Source organism: Lissotriton vulgaris, chromosome 2_1 (genome assembly GCF_964263255.1).
Source record: "Lissotriton vulgaris chromosome 2_1, aLisVul1.2, whole genome shotgun sequence".
Taxonomy (NCBI): Eukaryota; Metazoa; Chordata; class Amphibia; order Caudata; family Salamandridae; genus Lissotriton; species Lissotriton vulgaris.
The window spans coordinates 131,447,689-131,470,781 of NC_141687.1; the positions used below are offsets into that span (position 1 = coordinate 131,447,689).

General features: G+C 45.4%; 1 protein-coding gene across 1 annotated transcript in view; it reads right to left on the bottom strand.

The window, feature by feature from the left end:
• The window catches only part of GALNT17 (polypeptide N-acetylgalactosaminyltransferase 17), a 1,810,367-nt gene that overhangs the window by 98,045 nt on the left and 1,689,229 nt on the right, over positions 1-23,093 (bottom strand). Inside the window, exon 9 of the mRNA XM_086954581.1 lies at positions 16,738-16,833. Within this exon, the coding sequence (XP_086810707.1) occupies positions 16,738-16,833 (96 nt within the window). The remainder of the gene's footprint in view (positions 1-16,737; positions 16,834-23,093) is intronic.

Here is a 23,093-nt window from a genome sequence, read left to right on the forward strand (position 1 = left end):
AGGCGCACTGAGCTATCAGCTGCAACTACCGGGCGGAGTACATTGGGGATACACTGCTCTACTGACACCCAATGACACCTCACGGATGTCACGCTGGCTCCGGTGTCTCTCAGAGCCTCTATCCACCTCCCATTGATGATCACCTTCTGCCCGTATTTCTTAGTGTTAGGGGGCAGTAAGGTTTCTTGGACCACCTCTTGGTCTCCTAAAGAGACAAGTGTCATAACTGCTACCTCCCCCCATCCACTGGAAACCAAATCCCCTCCCAAAGCTACACTTGCTAACCCTGGGGCGGGAGCACCAGTGGGTGCTGAGTTTTTCTTGGGACACCTGGATGAAAAGAGGCCCACCTCGTTACAGTGATAGCATGCCGAGGGCCCTTGGTTATCCCTTCTCTCCCTAGGGGGCCATGGCCATCTAAGTCTGGGGGGTTGGGACACCTTTCCCTGGGAACTATTTTTGGGCCCTTTAGAGAACTCCTTTTGGTTACCCTTGTCCTCCCCACTCTTCTGCTGGGGACCCTGCCCACCTTTGGCTGTGGTACCCACAATTCCGCTGTGGACCCTGGTACTGGTCCAGCGATCCACCTCCTTAGCAAGCTCAATGGGGTCTGTCAGCTTGCTGTCTAAAAGATGCTGGTGCAGCTCTGGAACACAAAGACTACTCAAGTGCTCGCAAATGATTAAATGCAATAACCCCTTAAAATCAGTTACCTTGCACCCTTCATCCAATCTTCCAGTGCACGTGAGTACAAATTCACACATTCCATCCAAGTCTCAGACTCTCTCTTCTTGGAGTTTCTAAATGGCAGTCTGTACTGCTCTGGAGTAAGTCCATACCTGAGACATAGGGCCTCCTTCATATTGGGGTAGGTCATGGCACCTGCTAACTCTAAGAGCTCTAGAGCACTCCTCCCAGAAGCCTCAAAATGTTTCCACAGGCCCGCCCCCCAATGCTGTTCAGGCACACCATTCATTATTAATGCAATTTCATAAGAAGTAAACCAGGCATAGATATCCTCACTCCTATTATAATTTTGTACCAGGTCCTTGGGAATATATACTTTACCCCCCTGCACTGGCTGTGCACTGCCACCATTTGAACTGGAATCCACCTCCTTTGCTATCAGATCCAGTTCTCTAATGCTCAACTTGTGAGCCAGAAGCAATTTCTTTTCCTCCAGGGCACGGGCATTTTTGCTCTCCTCCGCCACCCTCTCTACCTCCAATTGCTTCATTTTCATCCTCATGACTTCCAAGTCATATTCTCTCACTCTTTGATTTTCTTGTAACTCTTCTTGGGTGAAACCCCTACTGGAATGGTTGCTGCCAGGCCTTGAGCCTTTTCTGCTCACAGGCAGATCTGTGGTTTGAAAACCATTCCCTGTACTTGCATCATTTCCCTCCTGTGCCTCCCAATGGGCCTTTAAGATTCTCTGCAGCTCCTACTTCCGGTAGCCGCTCTTTATGGGGCACTCAAACTGTTGGCAGAATTGCCTAAGATCTTTTTCTCTGTAGAAATACAAATCCTCAATGACAAATTCCAATTCCAATTCTTATTTATTTATTTATTTAAAGAGTTTTATATAGCGCTAGCTAGACCCGAAGGTATCAGAGCGCTTTACATGAGAATCAACAATGTAAAAGAAAAAGTTCAACAATTACACAATACATCAAAAAATAGGCAATACAATTAGAAGAGGAGAGAAAGTAGAGAGAAAAGTAGTGGAGGGGGCAGGGGGTGTGTGAAAGGGAGGATAAGGGAAGAGACAACAAGGAGAGACGAAAGGAAGTCTGTCTAAAGACCGACTGGATAGGTGACGACCAAGGAGGGATTCCACGGCCCATCTCCCCTATAGCTAAACCAGGTAGCTCCATCGGGCATCTGACAAAATAGTTCGGTCTCAAGTGGCGAGGGAAGAGGTTCACAGAAAAACAGGGTGGGGACAAAGGTCAAGGGCATGTGAGGACAGAGGACAGAAGCTGGAAAGAGTAGGAGCGGGGAGGGGTGAGGGTTGGGGGAAAGGAGTGGAGGAAGATAAGGTAAGGAGAGACACAGGAGCATTTGCCCGAAGTCTGGCTGGGTAGGTGATAGTCAAAGGAGGGAGTCCAAAGTCCATCTCTCCTATAGCTTGCGAGGTAGCTCCACCGGGCATCATACAAAAGTAGCTAGGTTTCAGCTGTCTAGGGAAGTAAGCAGGGAAAAGGACCAGGTGGGTGGGCGGGGACAGGGACGGGCAAAGGCTGGTTGAGGTCCTGGGGAGATCAATGATTAAAGACCAGGGGAGGAACGAAAACATCACAGAGGGTCTCACTGAGTCGGCCATCTAGACCTCAGGCAGGGGGTATGCGACATTGTAAGTTCAGATACAGGCAGTCAGAGGGGATGAAAAATAGCCTCAGAAAGAAGTGCTCCGCACAGGCAACTGGCAGCATCAGCGCAACTGTCCAAAGTCGCCCAGACTTCAGCGACAGTACAGTGGAAGCGCGCCCGTCCCTCCACCCCCCCTGTACCGGGGGAAACGTCACGTATTTTAAGACCCCATCCAGCGATGTTACGGCTCCTTCAGGGTCCTCTGGGGGCCTACCGAGGACCCGCTCCCGCTCCTCAGCTCGTGGAACGGGTGCTGGCTCAACAATACACGCAGGAGTTCTTCGCAGGGGAGAGGTGACACGAATGACAGCCGGAGCCCGGGCACCCCTCCTCCACCGCCGAGGCTGCCAAAGTCGCCAGAGTGGGATGTTTCAGCCGAGATGAGTTTGCAGCATTGGATCTCCCAGCGGGGGTAGTGTACACGCAGGGCCACATCAAAGCTGAAATGAGCAAGAGGGTCTCAAGAAATCAGGCTGCATGCACCAGTTCTCCAGAGAATGGAGACAGCAGGACGCAATTGCCTCAAGCGGTGGGTCCCCCAACCTGGAAGAAACAGTCAAACCTAGCGCACAAAACGGGAGTATCCGCGATCGCCACCATTTAAGTAAACGCAGCCGCCATATTAGAGTCAGGCAGAGGCGAAGGGAGAAATGTCCTGCCGAGCCCGAGAGCCAGTTTTGACGCCGATAGCGCCCCTTTGCCAAGCGGTACCTTGGAACGGGTCCGGTGTGTCACTAGGGGGGAAACGGCATCCTTGCTGCAGCAGGAATCCGCGAAGGGGGCCCATCACCGCGGGCCTCGCACTGCCATCTTAAATGCGGTACGCTTCCACCTTCAGAGGCAGCCAGGTCAGATGCAATAATGCTCGCGACAGTGGGGAATCAAAACCAACCTCGGCAGGTGTCTCACATCTTCAGACGTCGGTAGGATCTTTTAGCGGCGTTCCCAGATGGCTGTAGCCGCATTTCTCTGCACCAAGACCAAGCGTGTACCGGGAGTTAAATCTGGGTGCCTTTCCACTCACAGACATGATGCTTTGAAGAGTTACTCAAAAATAGAGCCAACCAAAAAAAACAGTAGTAAGCGGTGGCGTAGTGGTCTGCACTCACTAGTGATGTACACCAATCACTGTGGGTCTAGTACATATACAAGTTCAAATCCCACCGCTGACCAACAATGTTAGTACTGGGGATCTCTAGTTGGCAGAGGTAGGTACCACTGTCCAAATAGGGACCCTTGCTTCTTGTCAGAGTAAGGAGGAAACACCCTTACGATAACCTCTGCTCACCCCCTTGGCAGCTTGGCACAAGCAGTCAGGCTGATCCAAAAGCAATGTGTAAAGTATTTGTACAAACACTCGCAGTAACACAGTGAAATCACCACAAAATAACTCCACAACAGTTTAGAAAAATAAAGGTATTTAATCTAAACTACACAAGACCAAAACAAAAATCCAACATACACAGTTTAAGAATATGGTTGCGAAAGAGTTCTTAAAGTTGCGATAAAATAATCCACAGTTGCGTGAAAAGTTCACAGTTGCATCACGTTTAGCCAACAGTACCTTTAAATGCGACAAAGTTCCAAAGCAGAAGCTGGTGCGGTGGATAACAAGCAATGCGTTGCTCCTGAGACCATAGGGAGGCGTTGGCGACAGTCCTGCTGCAGCAGCGGACGTGTTGCGACGAATCCGGTCTTTATGGGGACGAAGGCGATGTCTTCTAGGATTTCCCGTGCGTAGGTTTCGTAGGCAGTTTGTTCTCGCAAAGGCACGATGCACTGATCTGTGGGGGCTGCGACGATGTTCACAGTGACGCAATCCGCGGTGCGGTGATCTCTCCCAGCGATGACAGGCTCTGCAACGATGCTCGCAACAATGGTGATCTTCCCGCAAACAAAGGATGAAGCGTCTGCAGCAACAGGCGCTGCGACGATCTCTGCCTTCGTAGTGGCTGGAATTTCCTGGCGCTGTCGGAGATGCGCTCCGCAAGTGAGCGAAGCAATAACTTTTCTATAGCAAAGTCTCTCAAATCTTGGTTTCCAGCTTACCAGCACTAGTACAACTTCCAGAGGCACCACAACTGGCCCAAGCACTCTAGGAAGGAGAGAGCTCTCTCAGCAGAGCTCAGGGAAACGTGGGGTGAAGTCCTTTTGTTCCTCGGACTTCAAAACAGGGACCCAGCTCACAACAGGCCCTTAGAGATTCCTTCAAGTAAGGGGACAAAGCAACAACAAAGTCCTTCTCTCCTAGGCAGCAAAGCAAGTGCAGGTCAGTCCAGCATCACACAGCAAGGTAGTCCTTCTTCTTCAGTCTTACAGCTTTTTCCTTGACAGAGGTTCCTTCTTGTTTCCGGGATGATCTAATTTTCTGTAGTCAGTGGTCCTGTACTTATACCCCTAAAAGTCTTTGATCCCTTTGTGCAGGAGGGCTCTGAGCCCGGTCTGAACCAGTTCTGGGTTTTCCTTGAGCACTTTGTTTTCCTGGCCTCTTCTTTCCTTTCAGGGAGAGGGGCAGGGTCATCAGCCGCCCAGAAGGAGGTAGAGCCAGCATTGTGGAAGGCAGGCACAGCCCTATTCAGGCCCAGGTGCTAACCCTTCCACCACTCAAGATGCAGATGCAGTCATTCTGCTTAAGGCTGACCCAGCCAGCCTCCTGGGGGCTCCCAGCCCCTGTGACTCTCAAACCAGACAGACAATTCACAAACAGGCCAAGGCACACAGAAGGGTCAGACAAGAGAACAGCAACTTTCTAAAAGTGCTGTTCTCAAACACAGGATTTAAAAACAACCTTTCCTAAAAGATGTGTTATTAAATTCGATGTTCAGGGATACCAGACTTTTATGTCCTAGCTTAATCCTATGGGAAGATATGCTGGTAGCCACTGTAGCCAGCATCCCCCATGATAGCCTATGGGGCAAGATAGCCTTACAATAGTGAAACACGAATATGGCTGTAATTCACTACCAGAGCATGTCACCTGCACAAGTACTTGCTCTACCCTTCACATACACTGCACCCTGTCCAAGGGGGTATCTTGGGCTTTCCATAGGGGTGACCAATGTGTACAGAAAGGGAAGGGTTAGGCCTGGCCAGGGGGGACACTGGCCAGGAGGACATGGCAGTTCACAGACTGCACACAGGCACTGCGGTGGCAGGCCTGAGACACCATTTTAGGGCTACTCATGTGGGTGGCACAATCAGTGCTGCAGGCCCACTAGTAGCATTTGTTATCACCAGCCTGGCACACTCAGTGCACTTTACTAGGGACTTCTTGGTGACATAAATATGCCAATTGTGGATAACCAATCACAATATCAATGTACACAGGGAGCACTTGCACTTTGACACTGAACAGCAGTGGCAAAGTGCCCAAAGCATAAAAACCAGCAAAAACGAAATCCAGCACAGCATCAAAAATACAGGTGGTAGAAGCAAAAAGATAGGGGGAAACCATGCCAAGGATGCCAGGTCAAAGCTTTCAAAGCTTTCAAAGGTGTCAAAGCTTTGTAGAGAAATACCTAATACACACTGGAAAATTCTTGTCTTTCAGTGTGTGTTAATCAAACCAATGCAGAAAACAGTGGGGAACAACTATTGAGGCTCCTGAGACACACAAAAGTGTTGCACACATACTGGCCATGGTAACTTTCACAAAACAGTAACAATATACAAAGCTGTGAATGACATGAAAAATATTAAACTAATGGCACAGACAGTTGGTTATTTAGGCTGAAAATCTAGATGAGAAACAAATTGAAAAATAATGGCACAGGATATCAGAATACCCTTAAACTCTAACCAGCAATGCAAGGTTCAAATTCCAGCATCGACTCCAGCATTATGCCGGAGGAATGTCGCCCCCTACTGCCAGCACAGCAGGCACACATATTATTATTATGGTAATAAATACTATTTTATTAATGTGTTTAAGGCTTGCGCTGTTACAGCATGATGGCAAGGGCAGGGCTGATCAGTGTGATTGCACTAGTAATGCAGCCCCCTGCCAGTGCGCGGGTCAGATTTGCCGGCTGCATACAGCCGCCAAACTGACCCTGCGCAATTCAGAGCCTGCAATCCTAACGCTGAGAAACAGCCAAGGGATTGCAGCCGCAGGTCCCCATTTCCGCCCGCGTTAGCTGAGGAGAGCCTGGAAGGAGACCGCATCCAGAGCCTGCAGCAGCAAGGACACTGATATTAGCGTCGGTGGAAGGTAAGTTCTTTGAATTTTTTTTAATGTGTTTTGTCTATTTTAACCCCCTACTCCCCACCTCCACGTTGTCTCCCCACCCAGTCACTCCGGCCCACACACCGGCCGCTACAATCAAATTCATGCACGTGCAATGGATTACATCATACCTAGCAAGTTCCCTAGGATGTTCCCAGTGACATCAGAGAGTCGTTCCATGTGCCTAGCGAGCGGAGAGTGCTGGACTCTTGCAAATGTTTAGTGCCTAGACAAATAATAGAAGTGACTGACCTTGAATTAGAATTGAAAAAATAGAGACGGCTAGGGGTGCCAAAAGGCACACAATAGTGCTGACGGACAACATCCACTGCAAATCAAGCCCACCCTTTGGTGTCTGCCTCAAACCCACAGCCTCTTGGTAGGAGAAACCCACTGGTGCAAAAGGTATTTCTTGAGCAGGAGGGAGAAAACGGGTAGAGGGGCGGTGAGAGAGAGGCGGACGAAGAGTGGGGAAGAAAAGAACCAGATGAAGGAGAGGGATATGCTGTCCAATGGAGTGCAAAAGTAGAAATGTAGCAACAAAAAAAAGAAAAAAAACAATTGTTCCATGACGTCAACAATGGAAGTATACAGCTTAACCAATGAAATTCAAAGTTAATTCAGAAATGCGGCCAGGGCAGACACAAGAGTAGGTCGGGGAAGTCATCAAATAAAAGGCAAGGAAAGAAGATAGACAAGGAAGTCCTCCGGTTTGAGGTTTAAGCACGGGGTTGATCCAAAGCCCATTCTATTTATTATTGTATAGCACTGCCTGCGACACATAGCCGAATCTGTATGTAGTGAGACCGGAAAAAGGGCTCAGAGAAATATGTGCTGGCAACGCCAAGGTGTACTCAGAGTATGTGCAGCTAGCCAATTAGTGATTATTCAATCAATTACTTTATTTGGATAAAAGCATAGACATAAAAGCAATTTAGGGATTATTATGGTTGAGGTCTTTGTTTACCTCACATTTTCATATCGGAAAGGTGCAGAGTACAAGTCAGATTTCTAAAGCTCTAGCTGGTGGTTATTTTAATGTAATTAACCCTCTTTTTCGGAAACCATAAATCTGGCAAATTCGAATGGGAAAGAGAGAAAAAAAATGCTTTTTTGCTAAGCTTGACTGCGAGATGGAAAGCACATTACCGAGAAGACAAACATTTAAATTCAGAGCAACGGAGAAAGGAAAACTCCATTAAATTTAATGACCACAAAGAAATCTGGAAGCTTAAGTCATTCATTTTAGGACCAGGTGACCTGACGAAATCAGATTAATTCCCCTGAGCTCAGAATTATGCACAGTGAAGCCTGATAATTCTTCTGGAACACTCGGAGCATTCCAGTCATTGAAGAATGAGTCATGCACCCTCTCCACAGGAAATAGAAGGCAAATGGGCACTTAATAGGCTATCACTTAGAGCGAAGATGTGAAGGGAGCAAATGATGAAGCATCGTTATGTTTGCCAGCTAAGAGCGTTAAACAAAAGTGGAGTTCATAAAAAGGCACCTAAAATGGCTGCTGGCTAATGCATCATTCGCAGGATCTGCGAAAAGCAGGTTTGGCACTCATTTCAGGGTGACAAGAACTGCCAGTTTATCTCACAACAAATAACTTCCTCATGCACACTTAGATTAAATTTTGCGTTGAAATAGATGAATTTCGGAAAAACACAGCTGTTAGAAAATAGGTTCATAGCTTTGTCCTAACGAACAGTCACAATTTTAAAGGAACCTCAACCTGCATTTCTCAGATTTTCATTTGTGTTACTTTAACGTAATTTGTACCATAATTGCAAACAGTCTGACAGGCTCCGAGAAAAGCAAAACACGTGTCAGAGATTGCTCTATTCCAGGTAGGCAGTAATGACTTGGTGTGCCCACTACTCAACCAGGAGGCCAACTTGACTTCTGGTTCAACGATATCCACAGATCATGGCGAACCTTTATTTAAAGGATGCAATAGCCCTCCCGTACCTCGAAAGCTTGCTTCATCATCGCGCAAGCTCCTCACTGGGTGGGTGCTGCAATACCCAGTGGACTCCCAGAAACTGGGACTAATTGATGGAGATCTTTTTCTCCTCTTGACCTGGTTCTAGCTTGTGCTCAGGTCACTGCCCTAGTTGGGTGATTGTGAGAGTAGTGATAGAGATGGTTACAGAGGAGTTAAAATTTACCACAGTATTTATTCCTGCAGAGTGTTCGTGCCAAGATTAAAAACATGAATGAACCAATCAGGCATAAGAATGAGCCGTTGGGTATGTTCATTAGGGTGAACATATTTCATGCCCCTAAGTTTCCAAATGATTTAGGCATTTCATCAGGACCATGAATAGACCCTAGGAGGGTTCAAAATAGGAAACCCCAAATGTGATATTCAAAGAAAAACATTTTTACATTATAATAATGGTACCACTGGACAGATTTTGTATGATCATACAGAAACTCATGAATCATGGTTGGATTTGCACTTGCATCTCCCCCAGAGAGGAGCCATCACTTTGAGCTTTTCCCTAGGGGGCCTTCTTACCTGACCAAATCAGTGGATGGGTACTGTTGTTATTATATAAAAAAATATTTAATTAGTACAAATGAGTTTTCCTTGTCTTTTATGATCTCAGGTACAGACAGCTTCTACACGTGCATACATATCAACACAACTGCAGACACACATTTTCTAAAACCACCACAGTGCTGGGTGTATTTTGAATGCACAGGGTGATGTATGGTGGGCACATTAGAGGAATACCACTGGGGACAGATGTTGATGTTCAGTTGAGGTTATACCACAAAGTAGAGTACATATTTAAAAGCAAATCTCAGAGAGGCTTAAAGTTGCACCAGGTGAGGCACGGACACTAGTTTTACACAGTGAAATGTCTGTTGAATGAACCACCCAAACCTAGGTTACTAATCTTTCACACAACGCACCACAGCAAGACAACTTACTGTGTTGCTTTAAATGTAGAGAGCAAAAAAGCACCAATATCTAGTAAAACATCACACACTTCAGGCAGCCTACCACCAGGCCAGCCACTCTTGTGCCATGGTGCAAGGGTGCCTGTGGTACAGGCAGGATTGTTTTTGTACAGAAGGGGGTACCTTTCTACCTAAAAACTATCCTGAGTGGTATAGTTCTCTTTCTATACATGCTGGAGAATGCATCACGCATAGAAAGAGGAAGTAACAAGGAAAAATAAAGATATTTCTCCTAATTTGGCCTCTCTCAGAAAGGTGCACTATTTTGGCGCAAATCCAAGTTTACTGCCGTTAATAAATCTAGGTTTGCAGTGTAACACAAGGCAGTGCAAGGTGCTCCATAGCATTCCTCGTGGGCTGAAAAGTGATGGAAAGTCACTCTGATGTAGATTTTCTTGGCTTTGTGAATGTCACTTAAGCACTTGTGTTGCTTTTTTTTAATGGAGTTTTATATAGTGCGAACTTGGCCTGAAGTTATCGAGTATCAGATCGCTTTACACAAGCACCAGTTGTGGTACATAAGGACATATTCATTTTAGTTAGGCACGGGGAGATTAAGTGATTTGCCCAGAATTACAGGAGGTTCTGCGTCCCTGCCGAGACTTGATCCTGGTTGCCCAGCTCCGAGGTAGACCGCCCTAGCCGTTAGGCCAACTCCCCTCCCCTTGCGTTGCCTTTCGTTGACTTGCTTGACATGCACACTTAGGGCCTCATTAGGATGGACCCCCGAGGTGGAGGGACCGTCCGCAGGGGCAGCGGCGGTCCCTCCGTGCAAATTAGGATGAGACCGCCACCCTGGCCGTCACATCCCGTATCTGTAACCTTGCGGTGGGTGCTGCTTAAAGCAGCGCCCGGCGCTAGGTTAAAATTGCATGCTTTGCATATACATGCACAAAGCGGCAGGCATCGCGCGGTGCCTGCCGCTTTGTGCATGCATATGCAGGGGGTACCATAGGTACCCCCCATGTGCACCCCCGACCCCCCAACACCCTGGGGGCCCGCAACGGGCCCCCAGAAGCAAAGGTCCACATGCTTTTCCAAGGCGGAAAATCCGCTGCGGAAAAACATGTTTCCTCACCCTTCGTAATTTGGCTGGCAGTGTCTTGCAGACATCGCCACCAAATTGCGCACAACATCCCGCGGATCAGAGGCAGACGGACTTGCCGTCCGCCGCTGATCACCGCAGGCGCGCAACACCCATTGGGCTCACCGGGCTTCAGCCCCCCCCCGTCGTCTTCTCCAGCCCGGGCTAAATTGACACGCACTGAAATGATGAACGAAGGCTGCGCATCGGAGCCGAGAAAGTCATTTTCATGATGCTTTCTGAGAGGCCCAGCAGCCGGAGCCAGCCAGCCTCTGAACAGTTTCATTTAACCCCCCTGCCCCCACCTCTTGTCATCTGATTAGAGTTTCCGAGCGGCAAGTTGTGCTTTACCCAGCGGCCTTCCTCTGCTGCTGGGGCCCAGGTTAGTGGATGCAATGGGGACAGACGTCTCATCCAAGAGTAATTTAAGCATAGCCCGAAGGCCAGGGGCGAAGAGTTGACGCTCCATTGAGGTGTGCTGCTTAAGCCGACACGACTAATGAGGTCTGTGGCTGAGCAGTTGTGATGTCATTGTTGTGTATGTTGAAAATAGACATGGGTGCGGTATTAGGCTTGGAAATGAATGTTTGTGTTAAGAAGAGGTTGTATTCGGGTGTCAATGTGTCAGCATAGGGACTTTCGCAGGAACTAATTACAGGTTGCGATATGTTTGCGTGCACATGTCGCAGTGCACACTGGTATCTATTACAGGCTGCGATATGTTTGCGTGCACATGTCGCAGTGCACACTGGTAATCTGTACTGGAGCATCCACGTGGCTTCAATGCACTAAATCAATTTGACGCACGTCCAGGTATCTGGGAGGGAGGTGGGGGGGAGAGGGAGGGAAGTGAAAGAGAGGGTGAGAGAGAGAGAAGGGCGAGAGGGGGAGAAGAGAGAGAGAGAGAGAAACACCAGGTCTCTAAATAAGCGTAATGTTGGCAATTGGATTAGGGAACCAAATCAATTCATTCTCACACACACAAAATATCACTTGCTAATATTTCTCTCCAACATCACAAACCTGTATAGATACATTTCTGCTGCTCCTCTTTTGACTTTTCTCCCATTGCCCACTTCATTCCAGTTTAGAAGCTAAAACAGTAGGGGCCACAAACTCTACTATACTGGAGGTTAGGGCCACAATCACTATCCTTTCTAGCTTTTTCTTGTGGCTCTCACTTGCGCCTTGCAGACTCATGTTCTCTTTCTATGCCTCTTATGCTTTCAGCAATAAGCAAGTGCTGCACTAAAAGATAGAGCCAGTCCCTCCGAAGAGCACCTCCCAGGCACACTGCACTGAGTTACTAACTCCATACCCCTCACTGAGTCCATCTCACTCCCTGAGTGTGTATTTGGGATCACAGTGGTCTGGCGCTCCATGGTCCGAAGGCCGGGTAGTTGAGCCTCGTTCCTCATAAATGCAGGCTCTCTTGAAATCCTAGTCTAGCATAATCCCTTCTCCTGACCCGCCTCTGCCCTGTGGTTTAACCCAACTTCTGTCCTCGGCAAATGATTGTTGAGAAGAGTTCATCCCAGGAAGACAGCAATCAGTGCAGAAGGCAGGCCTCTCACAGTGCTCAGACACACCCAGTACCCAACCAATGTACAGAAGGCACAAAACGTAAGCACTTGGAGGCACTGCCATGTCTGAAAACTCAGTTGCAGTCCTGCTTAGAAGTTGCCCTGACACTAGAGGAGCAATGCACCAAAGTGTATGTGACCGCACAATCTACTTCATTGGTCCACTTCCTTGGGGAGCAGACACCAACACTGCACAATAATTTGCCTCTCAGGAGTCTTATCTGGAATTCGCAGCCTGTTGCATCAGGACAAAGTCACCAGCAGCAATCCCTTCTTCAAGGGCAGTGGACTCCATGGCAGACCAACCAGATTCATCTTAACCCTCAGACAGCAAGTAGCTGCTGCTTCAACACTCCCTGTTTCTCCTTGATCCAGCTGCAGGATTTGGCTGTATGCCGTCATCCTTCACAGATTTCTTCCTGGATGATTTGTATGCAAATTTGAAAGGCTGGGAGACACCCCTTGGCCCAATAAACTGTCACAGCACCTGGTAACTCCCACTTTCCTTGGTGCAACTCTCGCAGTCACCCATGCAGCTCCTGAGATCATCCTTTGGTCCCAGGGCAGCGGACTCAATTGGTATCACTGTCCTGATACAGGGTACCATCTCTGCCTGTGGTCCCAGATGCAGATGCCTCTGTGTGGACAGTTCTCCAGTATTGGATCTTTCATGGATTCACATGTTTGAACCTTCCCCATCGTCGAGCTTGGAGTCCCACAGTATCAATACAATAAAGTCTAATGTTAAACATAGCCCTTAGGCTGTAAACGTTTCCACTTATGTTACCTGTTCCCATCATTTGAAAAGAACCAAACTCTAACTCTGTGGCAGTTTTGGACTTCCTCCGCCTATTGGAAGTCCTGCAAATACGACTAAGCTTATCAATGCATTCTGCTGATTAGTTGGCGTTTGGTTCTTTTTAAATGAATAAAGGGGTCTGCCCCTTAGTCCATAGGCTTGTTCCCATTATTAACGACATCGCGCCGTCCCCTGTTCCATCTGTCAGAAACACTGATTGGCTCTTTTTTTAAAATAAAGGAAAGCGGCAAGCATATGGCTAGGAATGTGGCTTGGGCTCAAACAACATATGCACATTTATGCATGTAACACACTAATGACGTGCAAACGCTCTGCATTACACAACTATTGAACCCTCTCCACATCCTGGCAAAGAGCCTACCAAGTAGTGAAGTCCCCACATCTATCCTTTTTTAATGCTTAACAAACCAGAGTAATCCAGCAGAATAGACTTTTCACACTTTACACGGACTCAACACAATTTCTACAGATGTTACGTACTCTTCCATCCTGATCCTTCAGATAGCCGTGCTAGTAACTTTGCAGGTTAGGAAGCTGAAATGTCCATGTACGAATTTCTCGATTGTAGTTTGTACAGATTATCACTGAGGAATACTCATTTCACAATTTGAGGGGGCAAGTTTATTTAGATATAATCCGTCTGTTAATCTGCCTCCCAAATCAACAGAATTCTTTAAAAACATTCTCAGAATCTCACTGCTTGAAACAAAGCCTACCCTATCTTGGACCTAGTGGAATGACTGTGGTGCAAAGACAACCATTACTTTAAATATTAAATTGGGAATCTATGAAATCAAAGACGATTACGAATAATCAAAACCCAAAACTTTACGAAAGCTGTATATTTATTTTGTTTACCACTGTATATCTCTGCTGTTTAAAATTTAATAAAATATTTTGAACAAAAAAAAACTTTACTAAAGCATCCTATGTTGTTATGTCAAACCATCATGCCCACAAATATTAGTCTCCAAACTAAATGTATGCACGGGTTTGCTTTCCTGTGGGTGAGACGGTAAAATTCTCGCTCTTAATCTAGGTTTCAGCGTCTTTTTACCTGAAAAGGCAGAAGCCATTTATATTTCTTTCTGGCAGTGCGTACTGTTGCAGCACAGCGCGTGGGTAGCCGTAGCTGCCTATCCCCTTGTCATGAGGGTCACCATAGCCTTTCCCAGCATTAAGCCAGCTACAGAATAATTATCGGTCATGTAGCTTTAGTTTTCTATTTATGTGTCCTCGAGGCCCAGCATGCAAAGTGTCTTTAATCACAGTAAAGCTGTAAAATATATTGACAGTTCATACTGCTATGTCAGAGAAACCCTTTTATACACCTGCTCTGTAAATTTCGAAAATGTGGTGAGTGTTACTTCAAAATCTGAAAAGCTGTAGGAGAATGCGCATCTGAGCTGTTTGCAAATGTAGTGTAAGGGCTGTAGGCCTGCACAGGTGGTCCTGTGATAAACACAGACATGTACATATAGACACCCAAACGAATGTCCACCTTTTTACTACTGTTTCTCCCAACTACCCTATTGAGCTTCTACCTACATTTGCTCTGATCAGTACAAACACACAAATAAACAAGAAAGTTCTTTTTTATGCCTTTGTGTGTAATTGCTGAGCTCCTTTTTTGTGAATCAATAAAGGGGGCCGAAAATCATACCCTCTTTGCAATGGCCTCTGCACTCAAACAAGGCAACATCTGACATCCAGGGCCTGCTGCGCATGTCCAAAGGACCTACACAGTAGGTTCAGAACAAAGGTCCTGTCCAGTGGATTAAGCGGGCTCATAAAAGAGTATACCCTGCAAAAACCATAGACATTCGTAAAAAAATAAAAACATTGTTGAGGTTAAGGATGTATTGAATGTAGACTGACAACATAAGCAATCAGCTTGTCTTGACTTAACATATATGGCACAAAATCCAAAACGCTTGGAATTCTCCTTTAAAGGAACCCGCACTATTTTACCTCCCACCCCTGAAACGCATTCCTCATGACATGACACATTACAGCACAAATAAATCCTCAATGATACAATATATAAAGTCTCTATTAACATCATTGATGATATGACTAAAGTTACTTTGGGATCAGTGAAAGACTCAAGGGCCTGACCTTGTGGCCAGAGTCTGCTTGGTATAGTGGCCTGTAAATCCCTGCACCGTGTGGCAGGCACCTTTTGGTGCAGGGATTTGCCGGGAGGTGCCTGCCACTCGGTTCAGGGATTTGCACAAACTCCCATTTCTTTATGGGAGCTTGTGCTACGTCAGGTTTACGGCCACAGCACAAGCTCCCATAGAGAAATGGGAGTATGTGGCCGCACCATGTGTGGTCGCATCGTAATTATGCGGTCGGGACTGCCAACTGGAGGTCTGTCATTCCCAAATCCGCGATGTTGTCCGTTGGAGGTAACTCCGACCAACATCATAATTGGGCCCAAAGTTTGTCATTCTGCCAGGGGAGAGAACCACATACTTGCAAAAGGAACTGTGCCATGTTACATAACAAGACATACTTTTTTTCTTACAGCATTCATCCTCGGGCTTGTGAAGCTGTTTGACTACATGCTCATTGTAGTCAAACAACATCCTTTGCACGAAGTAGAGCTCACAGCAATTCCCCCAATAGTTTTTCATCACTGTATATGATATGCTATACTTTGATGCCTTTTTAAAACAAGCATTTGTAATGCAATAGGTTTTGCATTACTGTAAGTGTGAGCTATTGGAGCTAGAGGAGGTTACCTGCAAAACATAAAGAATAATATAGAGCATCCCATGCCCATTGTTTGACTAGCAAATGTGTGCTCTAATTGTTGTCCAGTTTCAAATGCAGAATTCATCACATGTTTTCTCCGCTTGACCTATGCATTAATCGATCCTAATTATCTGCCATTTTAGCCCCGCCCAATTGATTAACATTAGCCACGCCCCTTCATTTGCCAAGTTAGCCCCCCCCGAAATTAAGACCTAGTTGCGCCCCTGGATCACCGCCATCCTAATCGACCCCATAGTTAGTTTCAAAACGCTCTTCATCATATATGTCTTATTTGCCGAGTCCTGGGATCCAGGCAAGCAGAATTTGGAATGCTGTCATTTTAAGCATATAGTTATAGTGGTAAAAATAGTGCTAAAATTCTCAGGATGAAACACCTCTTCAGACGTGTTGACGGTGTCACAAATGCAATGGGCAATTTTTCAGCTAGGCACGTGGGAGGATGGCTAGAAAATGAAGATAAAATATTAGATTTCCCTGTATGACAAGAGAAGATTTTACTCCTTTGAAGCGAAATACTAGGGAGGGGAAGAAGGAGAGGAGATGAAATGTGAAGATCGAATGTCAAAATAGCTCAGCTCTCTTTGTGAAACAAGGCCAAGACCAGGAAAGCTGTGAGTGATTTGGGTCTAGCAGACTTTGACGGATTAAAACCATCCCTACGAAAGCACAAAAAGGCACACAGAAAGAAAATAGCACAAGCCAACAAATGAATAATGGCAAATGCCAACACTAGCATGCACCAGGCTTCATGAGAACCTTTAGCACGTGCACCAAAGAAAGTGTGCCCACAATGCTGTATCAAACATGAAATGCATTCGGAAGAAATGGAGAACATATGACATGTACGTGTATGTATATATAAATAAAATAGAAAGGGGAAAAGTTATCCAACCTGAGGGCCCCAGCCATGGCAGGGGTACACTATGGCAGTGTGGTTCTCCTGGGGACCTTGATCCAGGCAAACGTCTTTTGCTTTATTGTTCCGAAGCTGTGAAAATAAGTCTGCATGATTACTGTGCAATGAAACAATATCATAAGAAATTGAAATAACTCAGCTTACATTTGGTAATGTAGATTGTTCCATTTATAATCAATATTTTAATAGACTTCACAAACATTAGGGGTTACCCACTCATAAGCTCAGTCCCAACCCACTTACCTCGGATTGGCCCTTCTAGACCCGGCCTGTGCCTCGAGCCTCCCGTCTCACTCTCTCTGCAGCCACCTCTCGCCTCTCACTCGCGCTCTCTATGCCACATTCTGTCGTGCCTGATCTCTGCTCTCTTCCACCTTTGTGCCCTCGCCCTGAGTGCAGTTCCCTCTTTTTTTGCCTATTTTATGTATTCTGCTCTCTTTCACCACTTTCTTCCACTTTTGGTTCCTTGGCTCTTGGTGCCTTTTCTCACTTCCGTGCCTCTTTTTGAGTTTCTGCTCTCTTTTGCCACTCTCTTCCACTTTTTGCCCCTCTCTTTTTTAGCGCCTTTCTCGCTTCCTGACCTTTTGGCATTTTTGTGCAGGCTACTCTTTTTTGCCTCCTTTGTGTTTGTTTCATTTTTCCAACTCTTTCCTCCATTGCAGGCCCCCTCCCCAGTTTCTGGCCCCTCTGCTCCCATTCTTCCACTTTCCATGCTGTTTTTCCCCCTTCTCCTGTATTCTCTGCTCCTTACCAGCTCCTCCTGCGTAGCCTTCCAATCTCTTCTTCCTGCTTCATGCTCATTCTAGTCCTGTTCGCATCCCCTCCAGTCTTCTACCTCCTTCCCAGGACCTATTTAATGGCCGCAGTGGCAGTGGGCACGCCAAAGGCAAGCTTGTCTGTGCTTGTCCATGCCTGGAGTGTGCCCAGCCCCATAAATCCTGGTATGGTCAGACCTTGCTGCCACACCTCAGCAATCCTATGGTTGCTCGACCCTGGAAATCAAGACACCTGCTACTGCTGCTTTGCACTCTCAGTAGGACCGGTCACCTGCAACCACCACCTCTTCACCTTCAGCAGCACACCCACACACGCCCCCTTCGCACCAACACCTTCACTACCCACTTGGGCAAATGCCTCCCACCACCCAATACCAGCACCTCAACAACCACTTACATGCCTGCTTCTCAACACTCACTCGCCCAGCAAGCACACCACCGATATATGGAATCTCTTCAGCAACTGCGATGTGCAGACACACTTGCACTGACTGAAAACAACAGACGAAAAAGAACCAACGAACAAGCCAGGTGTTTTACAGACAACCTCAAGGTATTTAAATGCTACTGCAAAAAGCAAGAACGAAAATGGAGATCCAACCGCAATGCTGAAACCTGAACTACTGTTAAAAATACATTTTAATCAAACAAGACTTGCATAAACGTATAGAACTCCACTTTAGATTGCATTTGGTACACTGCTAAGAAACAATATAAATAAATCACACGTAGGAAAAAATGTGCTTGCTTATAATGTCTAAGAAAATTAATGTGAAACGAAAAGAAATGCAGTAGGTATCATTTTCAATGTACTTCTATAACTATGCCAGAACCATATTTTATTTTGACTCTTGTTCACAGCTAAATAGATGTTTCTTTAAAATATTTTGCCCAGCACCAGCATCATACTAAAGAATGTGCTGACTTTAAGATAGTATTCTTTTGCTTCATCACACCACATTTGCTCACCCTGCTTTGACATGAAGTTGCTGTTGCTTATAATGAATAGACTGTTAGAATAAAGGACAAATTAGATATATAATGTTTATGCTTAACCAGCTTAACTAGGACAATGCCTTTACATTTGACTTGCCCTTGTCTTCACAACGGGATATTGGTAGCCGCAAACAGCTTAGGTATGAAGGTTCTCATGAGAACTTTCTCCCATGGATCCAAAAGTGTAAAATTAGTTTAACTATGGACCAGCATGAATGTTTACAGTGGGAATCAGGAGGAGAAGCAACGGATGTTGATGACACCATTGGACAATTGGGGCTAGATGTATCAAGCCTTTTGCGATTCTCAAAGGCCGGAATTCGCTGAATTCCGGCGTTTGCGAATCGCAAACTGTCTTTTTGCATGTTTTGACATGTACATGTAATATGTGACATCATCGGCAGTGGATTGCGGGTGTGCGATATATAGTTAGTGCAACTAACTATATATGCGAATTTCAATGGTTTTGTGCGAGTAAAATAAGGTTTTGTAAATGCTAATCCCTAACTATATATGGTCTATAAGCTATGGTTTTTTCAGTGAATTTTTAAGGTTTTGTAAATGCAAATTCCTAACTATATATGGTCTATAACCTATGGTTTTTTCAGTGAATTTCAATGGTTTTTTAAAAGCTAATATCTATAGCTGTAAAATAAATTCTTTATTACGTGACGTATCACGTAGCCACGTGAGACGCCTCATGACGCGTCGCATAACCGTGACGTATCGGCTCTGCAGCGCAAACAAAACCCGTAACGTATGCACGCTTACAGATATATGTATTTTTTTTAACCTTAAGATATATATATTTTTTTAATCTTAATTAGACAAAATCCACACCTGCACATATCTTGAGGCCTTGCAAAGGCACTTCAAACAAACAGTCCCTACAATTTTACAAAGTTTGGTGGTAATCTATTCCCTTAAATTTTTTTTTACTGTTTCTCTTGGTTTTCCCCTTGTTACGCTTACCGGGACGCTACCCGGTACGCGAACTGGACGCTCCAAAAACACAAGATGGCGGACTCCTGTTACGCTGCCGGTTATCTGCCTGGTTCACGTACCGGGACGCGCCTCTACCGCGAAAAATCGCAAATTTTTTTTTTTTGCCCCGCAGGGCACTTTAATAGCCCCCTCATCAATCCTAGGGGGTCATGAGGGGTTTACCTTACCCCCTTTCCTTCATTTCCCCCATTTTTTTTCCACCTCTTGTCTCTCGATCCTACCGAGAGACAAGATGGTGGCCGCTCCGGACTGTTTACAATGTTGACAGCCAATCAGCTTCTCCTCAGACTCCCGTTACGCTGCCGGTTAGCTGCCCGGTTCGCGTACCGGGACGCGCCTCTACGGCGAAAAATCGCCAAAAAAATAATTTTTTATTTTTTGCCCCGCGGGGCACTTTAACCCCTTAAGTGCTGCCTCGGTGCATTGGCCGACGGCAGCACTACCTCCCCAGTGCTGCGCACGACCATTGGACGTCCATTCAGCACTAGTTCCAATGGACAGCGCAGCACTGGGGAGGAATGTTTAATAGCATCTATGAGGTTAATATCCCCCTCATCAATCCTAGGGGGTCAGGAGGGGTCTACCTTGCCCCCTTTCCTTCTTTTCCCCCTTCGTTTTTCACCACATCTTGTCTCTCGATCCTACCGAGAGACAAGATGGCGGCCGGTCCGGACTGTTTCGAATGTTGACAGACACCCAACAGCCAATCAGCTTCGCTTTGCGAAGTTCCGTTACGCGTCAGGTACGCGAACCGGAGCGCTAACCGGAGCGCTGTCACCGATATATCTGTTTTTTAAAACATTAATTTCTCAAAATCCACTGGAGCACATATATTGAGACATAGCAAAGGCACGTCGGGCAAACCATATCTACAATTTTGCCAAGTTTCGTGTAAATCCATTCAGCCGTTCGAGCTAAAAGTGAGTCCAACCGCCCTATGGAAAACTCAATGTTAAAAACGCGTTTTGGGACCCCCCTTTTTTCTCGGCCCCCCCCTTGACAAACCCCCCCCCCCCAAATTTTCAGGGGCTGCTCAGAAACAAACTGTGCCATTTTCCTGAAAATTTCAGCCAATTCCGTCCACAAACGCCAAAGTTATTCAACATAGAATTTTCAAACATCCCATAGGAAAAAATCCTAACTATATATACCTACTGGCGACTGCCAGTAGGTAATACACATACGTATATACATATATATATATATATACACACATATATATATATATGAAATGATATTCAAACAATGAAACTCTACATGAAATACTATAAATAAAACCTACATTAGAATTTACCATAAGAAATAACTGATAAAAAAATTCTAACTAAAAGTAAACTAACTAATTAATTAAACAATAGAAAAAGCACACTCATTTCGCCAGCAAAATACTTCAAAAACGACAAACGCTAAAAGACAGAAATATATACATCTCGACAACTATCCAGTCCTGCGATAACCTGAGCCTAAGATTACTTTTGGAATCCCTGGGGTATTTGATTGCCAGACTCCAGAGTGTACAGACCATAGCTTCAAAGCTTGCACTGAGCCGACCACGCCAATCGTCAACAACACAGGCTTTAGCGGAGCTTCACTGGCTTCCGGTAGCACAAAGGATTTTGTTTAAATCCCTGTGCTTAACGTTTAAGGCGCTTCATGGGCAAGAACCTAAGCCGATCCAAGCCAGCTTCCAATGGCACGTACCCAATCACAATCTTCAATCCGCATCTGCCCACCTGGTCAGTGTACCAAAGACAAAGAGGGCAACCATGGGAGGTAGAGCCTTCCGTGTGGCAGCTGCCCGTCTCTGGAACAGCCTGCCCCAGGAACACACGGAACCTGCTGCTTTTTCACAAGAAATTAAAAACCTGGCTCTTTCCTAAAGCCCGCCCTCTGAGTCTCTAACTCTGTACCTAATATCTGCCTAGCGTTGTCTGGTCCGTATGTTGTCTTAGCGCCAGGATACTCGGAGGGTTACAATGCGCTCTGCAAATGGCAAAAATAAATAAATAAATAAACTACCTTGCCAAGTAAGTACAACTTATATTTAAAGTAAAACGTACTTGCAAATAAAAATTTTAATGTAAAATGGCAACTAAATTCCATAACACTCTACAGTTTATATCTGTTAAATGTATTCCATAAAAGAAAATACTACAACTTGGAAAATTACTAACCTGCCGGAAAAAAACTCCTTTCATAAAAGCACCATAAAATATAACTACGTAGGTATACATAAATTATTATAAATCATAAACTCACCGAAAAAATGGGTACAAATATACCAAACTATTCCAATGTCTACAAACTACCAACAAATATGCTCTTTTGTTCTTCTAATAGAAAAGAAAGCACCTGCTTGACATTGCAACACACCCAGAGGGAAAGCTAGAAAACAGTGTGAAACATCTAATAAGAAGATATATGTAGGAATGAATATTAGATGTAATTGAAAAATGTTATATGTTAATAAAAAACATATAAACTTTAAAATATTGTACTCATTTATATTATGACACTCCTTTCAGATACATGATTGAGAGAGCAAAATCCATAAATCCCAGAAAGGAAACCACGTACTAAGTCAGATGTGCTCCACCTACAACCTAGAAAGTATAGCGGACAGAAAAAGTTAATTCTAAATGTAGCAAATATTATTCCAATGCATGCTATGGTAGGACCATTAATCTAGTTGATATAAAGGGAACATACCAACTCTCCAAATGTGACAGAAATAGAAGTTAGGGAAGTACTGCAGAATATAAAAGCGAGGCAAGCACTAGCTCAGAGGTACCCACAACCAAAATATTAAAGGATATGCACCCAAGAGTCCATGAACACATCACAAGACAACTACCACTTACACCCACTTTAAGCTATTTAATTGCATGAAGTAAAAAGGCCACAAGCAATACTCCTCCTGCCCCAAGAAGATACCAAGACATAGAAATACCTGTAGGTTTAACAATTACACATAATGAGGAACCTTTCCTGTTACATGGCAGCTTAAGCATGGATAAACAAATCCTACAATTTTCCCCAGCAGGGAACTTGATAAAACTAAGCTACTGTCAAACCTGGCTGATAGATAGGACCTTCCAAATATGTTCCAAACCCAACACACAGATATACACCACACATGGCCAATATCAAAACACAAATATCCCTTTTATATATGCCTTACTACAAACTAAAAGAATCAGCACTTACTGGGAACCCATAAACCACATTAAACATAAAACAAATAACTACTAGTGATACAAATAACTATAGACTTTGAACAAGCCATGATTCAAACCATTAAAAAATGTACCCCCACACAGCCATATATGGCTATTACTCTCACTTCAACCATAGCATATGGAGACACCTTCAACAATCTGCACTTAAGGTCTGATTATAAGTCTGGCTGTACGAGGACAACCAGACTCAGGGTGGTGTTGCGGTGGCAGTCCAGCCACTGCCACACCAGTGGTCCCACCGCCTATTATAGGGTAGGCAGTTGGCTCACCTTGGGACTGATGGCGGTGCCAGGGAACTGCCATTCTCTGTAGGTGG